Below are 6,264 nucleotides of genomic sequence, written 5' to 3'. Positions count from 1 at the left end.
GGCAGGTCAAAAAGTCCAGAGGTATATATTCAGTTGTTGTCCGATGCCATCCCACAACTGAGGGGGCTTTATCTGAGATCCAGTGCTAAAGAATGTTTTTCCTAGCACAAAATGTCATTTTATTATACAGTTTCTTCTGATATATATCAGTTACACAGTTACTGAGAAGACCTAGAAGGAGGGAAACCGGGTTGAATTCAAATTCCTTCTTCAGAACCTTTTCGCATTTCGAATAAGACATCATTCCAATATTTTTGTATCTTTACACAAAACCAAAAACAGTGAGCAAGATCATCAATTCCTGTCCTATAATTAAGACAAAATGGGGAAACCTCCTTTCAATATTTGGAGAGGCGGTTTGGAGCTACATGTGCTCTATGCAGTATCTTAAGTTGCATCGCTCTTGTCCTGTTACAAACTGATATTTTCCTCACATTAAGAGAGCTTTTCATTCCTCAAGCAGAGTTTCACACACGCTATGACAAGAAGCACCAAAGCTGTTCTGAAGGCTCAAAGTGGAATATCACATGACTGAGACACTTACTGTTGTTTTTTTTTGTTTTCCCCTTTGACTTTGCAGTGCTTGTGTTTCAATGTCCATAATACCAGTTGTAAAGTGAAGTAACAACAGTTAAGAGATGGTCTTACAAATAATAAGCACTTTAGGGAACCACAAATATTTTGATTCTCTTTTCATTGTATGTCATAGATTTATTTGTGATGCTTGTGACAGTGTTCTGGGTTCAGCTGTTAGTCTGATATAAAAAGTAAGGTCTGTCTTCTAAATGCTGATGCTGTACATATGATTTCAAAAATAAAAATAAATGTTTATACCATTCCAATGCATTTCATTTATAAAACAAATAACATAACTAAATGATTAAATAATACGCAACAGTATGTCTATTTATTTAGTTCTCTTTTTTTTTATTAATTTATCGGTTAATTAGGTATCCTGTAGCTTCAAGCTTAATTATCCCCATGGCAACAACATCCAGTCGTCTTTACGTCACCTCTAGTTTCCATTGTCCACATAACATGCTGCTAAGAGGAGACCTGCCTCGTTCCTTGTAGTAAACACGAACTACAGAGTGAGTGCTACTTTCCACGTTGTGACTTTCCACTGAGATTCAGCACGATTTTGTTAAACTGGATTTTCCGGCACGCCGATCAAACAACATTATTTGCTGGCTTGAACAGCTACTAATTAGCAGCTAGTCGGCTAAGATAGCCTAGCTACGCTCTCTAGTATAGCACTTGGTGTTGCTAACAATGCTAATTCTGGTTTGTTGTATGTGAAGTTTGGTACTATGCTCGGTCTATTATTGTCAGTCTAATCGGAATCTTACCCTTTAATGGTCTTTTCATATTTATACCTGGGTGGAGCGGACCTAAGGATTTTCGTACTAATGCCGTAATTTGACGTGAAAGACTAGCTAATGGTAGCTATAACCTAGCTCGGTAGAAAGGATGTGAGGTGAGGACACAGCTACAGTAAATGCGAGGTTATTTGACGGAATTACTGCGCACACCGAAACTCGGTCGGGTTGCAGAGAGTCGGTGTATTTCACTGTTGACCGAAAAAGCAATAGTTTGCTAACGTTACCACTCTAACTCACGTTAGCTGCAAAGGCGCAGCGGTTCTCTTTGTTTGCTAACCGCTTGCTACTATCAAACGCAGCATGCAGGTGAGGAGCGTTCATGTCTCTCACATTTTCCCCGTGTCAGCATCAGGGTACATACTATTAAAGCAGATGCTTAAAAACAGACGTGTTTCACGTTTCTGTTGTCGCAGCTTAGCATAATTTAGCTACAGTGGCTGTGAAAAGATTTGCAAAATGTAAACAGACAGCAATCGTGAGGCCTTTTCTACAAGGAGAAGGGTAAATAAAACTTAAATCCAAAACGAGGACAGATGCAAAGAGAGCTGCTCTGGGCGTTACTTAGCAGAGCAATAGTTACCTCTACTAGCTCTTTGTGAACAAACGGAAAAGCTGTATACATTATGCTATTAAGGAAAATCTTAAAGCCCACGGTTTCTTCTAAAATCCCAACACACAACTTTGTGTTCATTAAACTCATCTTAGTGGCTCTAAAGAAGTGCTCTTCAGTTTACAGTGAGATTTTGGTAGCAGACTACCCAAGTTTACTGCAATGGTAAAGCAAAAGATTAAAGAAAATTGAAGTGATGCTGAGATCAAAATGTGTCTGCTGCTATGACGCTCTTGTTTTAGCGGCATACGTTAGTGCCATGCCACTCTTCACTATTGGTGTGCTGCTGCTGTTCCACTGGCATATGGCACTTCATCATTTTCCAGTAGCACATACTACATCCCATCGCCATATTCTGACTCTTACTGACAAATGCCACTACCGATTATGGAGTGTTGCTGCTGTGGGCCACTTGTGCGTAAATGGCATGCCATTTGTGTTAGACTGGTAGGTGCTGTTTTCCACCGACACATACTGATGGTGTGTCACCCTTGTTTTAGTGTCATATTCTGGTAGTTAGTGATATGCCAGTTTGACAGGTGTTGTGCTGCTGCAGTTCATCTGGCATATTGCAACTGGTACCTCAGAATCAAAGTCAGGTTTATTGCCAATTAGGTTTTCATATATAAGGAATTTGCCTTTGAGAATTGATGCTTAACAAGAAGCACAGTAAGAGAAAATAAAGATTAAAGGCAGCACCTTACTGTGATGTGTGAAGAGAATTGGCGAGCTTTCTCTAGAACATGAGAGAGAAAGTAAAGAGCTGTTCCATCAGTTGACCACATCCATGATCACTTTATGCACTGGCACACTCTCTGTTTGGTGTCAGCAGAGCTGTGGCAGTTGAACGTTGAAAAAAACGCTGCTAGATGCCTCTTTCGTCCAAGCAGATGGCTTGCGCGTCCTACGTTCAAACTCACTTATGGAGCAAGGTTTAAATTGTGTGCAAAGTGCTTCATGTGTGGGGACGGTCCAGCCTCTCTCACCACTACTTCCATATTTTGTGCATTGTCTGTAACAACAGCAAGACGGTGATGACTGTTGTTTTTCTTCATGCTGAGCTCCCACTCCAAAACAGCAGATTTCAAAACCTCAGCTACCTTGAGTCCAGTGTGTGATTGGAAAAGAGGCCACATCTGTAGGACAAACTTTTCATTTCCCATTAACTGGTCATAACATGAGCTGAGACTGTGATCTAGCTCAGAGTAGCTCATGAAGTCCGCCCATCTGTGGTTATTCAGGTGCACTCTGCTTCTGTGAGGCTCTGTGTCACTTTAGCCTTTGTCTCTTGGTACAGAGCTGGTATCACTGTGCGACTTAAGTGTGGCCTTGGTGGAATTGTATACTTTGGTTCCAACGTGTTTACTAACCTCTGAAATCCATCGTTGTCGACCACAGAAAACAGCCTTAAGTGTTTGGCTATATATTCACTGATGCATCTTGTTATTTCTCCAACTCTCGGACTGTCATGTGGAAGAGGGGCTAAAAAATCTTCTTTGGTCTGGCTGAAGCTTTGTTGTTGTGACTGGGTGGCAATGTGCCAATGACCTCTCATGTATGATGTATTTCCAGTAGTGTAGTTGATCAGCAGTAGGCTATTTGCAAGTTGTTTTGCGTTTGTCAGTGTCTTTTTTGCCAATGTCAGTCCTTGAAACAGGAAAACCGAAATGCTGCCGCACATCAGCTCTAAAAGTCGATAGAGCATCCTCAATCTCTTTTTAGTTATCGGCATGTTCATTCATTCATTTTCTTGTTGGGTTTATTTTCAGCAGTGCTTGGCTTGCATGCAAAGGGTGACAGGAGTATGTCTTCTTGACGACTATGATTGTGCCCTTTCCTGTTCAAACAAAAAACACAATTTCAACAGGGGTAGATAGTAAATAACCATGTGACGTTGCAGTAGATAGATATATGTAGCCCCTTAAGCCCTCATTGTTACTGATGGTAGCCTCCTTAAAATGATGCTATACATATTTGGCAGTTACAGAGATAGTATGTGGGGGACTGTAAGAACTGTGATTAGCTGTTTGTGTTTTCTCCTACAAATTTCTGATGCAGGTATAGAAGTTGTTGAAAGTGCAAACAATTTTAGGGACGTTTAAGAAAGACTCAGCAGTCCACAGTTGTGGAAAAGTGATGTGGGAATTACGATTAAAGCATGATACTGCTTGATCAAGTATGATACATCTTTCCGTGTTGGGGGGTGCCATCAGTAGGTGAAATCTGAGGCTGAAGTATAAATGAAAACATATGACTCCCCTTAGACCCTTAAGTCAAGCATATATCTGGGGTTGGAGTTGCATATCATTGTCTACTTGTTGAGCATGGTGCTTTAAATCCATGTACTTATACTGCATATATACATATACTTTTTATGTCTGATTTTACTACATCACATCTCCTGGTCGTGGTTGTACTATTTTATTCTCTTATTTTTTATATTTATTTTCCTTTTAATACCCCACATTAAACTTATGGTTGTACTCACATTATTTATAGTGACTTTATTATATCTATTACGTTTTATCAATCGTCATTTATTTTATTTTATTTGGTTATTACAAGTTTTTGTATTTTTATACTATCTCTGATGTTTTCCTTATTGCAGATTCATGAAAAGTTATAATAGCGTTTCCTCATTTCCTGTTATTATTGAGTCAGTATTTATAACATGGTCATTTAGGGTTTGTGCGTGGATCAGTTTGATTTACTTGTAGTTCTGTAATGATTTCCATCTAAAGAAACTGTCACTCAACACGGCAGCCTGAGCCCAAACCTAATACTTTTAGTCTAAATTTGGACATAATTTCAGTTTCTGATAAGGCACTGTATACATATATGTATAGAGGATGACAGAATTTTCATTGATTTTCTTTGCACAGTCTTATCATCAGTCCGATTCATTGAGGCTAGGTCTGATTATAGCATCAGTGAGTGGGAGTAATCGCCTTTAGGCAACAGTTTAATTACAGGTTTTACATGATACAGAGTAACAGGATTTCTCTGATTACCTGCTTTGTGTAGGTAGTTTTCCATAGTTTTGTGCTGCTTGTCACTACACTCCTAAATCCAAATTTGTTATCTTGATTTATGACCATAATTGTTTACTCAAATTATGTTTTTTTGTGTTTTGTTCTCTGCAACTCTCCTTTTTTAGTGGACCGCAGTTTGAAGCGCCGGCAGGTCAAGCCACTTGCTGCCTCTCTCTTAGATGCCTTGGATTATGACAGCTCAGATGACAGTGACTTTGAAGTGGGAGATGCCTCAGGTAAGCACAGTCTCTATAACACAGCAGCCTTAAACCAAATTATCTTACATCCCAATTAAACAATAAAAGGAAGATCCACAAAGGATCCTACCTTTGTGGATCTTCCTTTTGTTGTTGATCTGAAAAGTTCCCTTTTTGTGTACAACCCCTACTAGGTATAAAAAACAATGCTTCCCATCTTCCAATCTTGTGAGCTCCTCAAATTTATCTTTGGACCCCTTTGGAGCGGATCCTCAAGGGTTGGGTACAACCGCTGTAGGGCTAGAACCGAAGATTATTTTCATTATAGATTATTCTGCCTGTTATTTTTACCATTTATCAATTAATCGCATGACATCTAAAGTCTCTCTCAGTAGTGAAAAATGCCCATCACACTTTTCTAAAGCCCAACATCTAAAGATATTCATTTGGAATAGAGAAAAAAAAAAAAAAAAAAAGTAAGCAAATTCTGTAGCTGGAACTATAGAATCTTTTGGATTTTTGCTTGAAAAATCAAAATCAAAATAGTTGAGCAGTAGTTGATACAATTTTGTCAAATCCACCTGTCAATGATTGGAATGATTAGTATTCTCAATCTCTTCATTAGGCATTCATATGCAAGCGGAACGAATGTGAAAAGTGCAAAGTTGTGAGTGAATTAGTTCTGGCAGTGAGGTTGGAAAAATGCATGTATTTACCAACTCTAATATGTTACAGCTTCTCACTCTTAGCTGGGGCTGACCATCACTTTCACAGTTCATATCAGCTATCACTAACTAACTTTCATTTCTTGAGTAACTTAATGGCAGGTCAAAATAGAACTTGGCTTTTGTTGGGTCTTTGTGAGCTCTGCAAGCCACTTTGTGTACTCAGCCAAAGACTTTTTATGAGTGAAGAAGCTCCACTCAATAACACTGTAACACAGAATTTAGTAACAAAAAACGGTGTATTACATACATATTTATACTGTGCCTGCGTGCGTGTGTGTGTGTGTGTGTGTCAGAAGGACCCCATTGTGCACTGTT

General features: G+C 39.1%; 1 protein-coding gene across 5 annotated transcripts in view; it reads left to right on the top strand.

Moving 5' to 3' along the window:
• The first annotated feature begins 1,008 nt into the window (after positions 1-1,008).
• Positions 1,009-6,264, top strand: part of phf14 (PHD finger protein 14) — a 78,724-nt gene continuing 73,468 nt past the window's right edge. For all 5 annotated transcript variants that reach the window (XR_006007534.1, XM_041955410.1, XM_041955409.1 and 2 more), the window contains exons 1-2: positions 1,009-1,091; positions 5,150-5,260. Coding sequence is in view for 4 of the 5 variants with exons in the window: in XM_041955410.1 (XP_041811344.1) it covers position 1,091; positions 5,150-5,260 (112 nt within the window). In the remaining variant the exon portion in view is untranslated. The remainder of the gene's footprint in view (positions 1,092-5,149; positions 5,261-6,264) is intronic.

The sequence above is a fragment of the Chelmon rostratus genome, chromosome 16 (assembly GCF_017976325.1).
Source record: "Chelmon rostratus isolate fCheRos1 chromosome 16, fCheRos1.pri, whole genome shotgun sequence".
Lineage (NCBI taxonomy): Eukaryota > Metazoa > Chordata > Actinopteri > Chaetodontiformes > Chaetodontidae > Chelmon > Chelmon rostratus.
The sequence above is the reverse complement of the archived record's forward strand: the minus strand, read 5'-3'. Positions and strand labels throughout refer to the sequence as shown.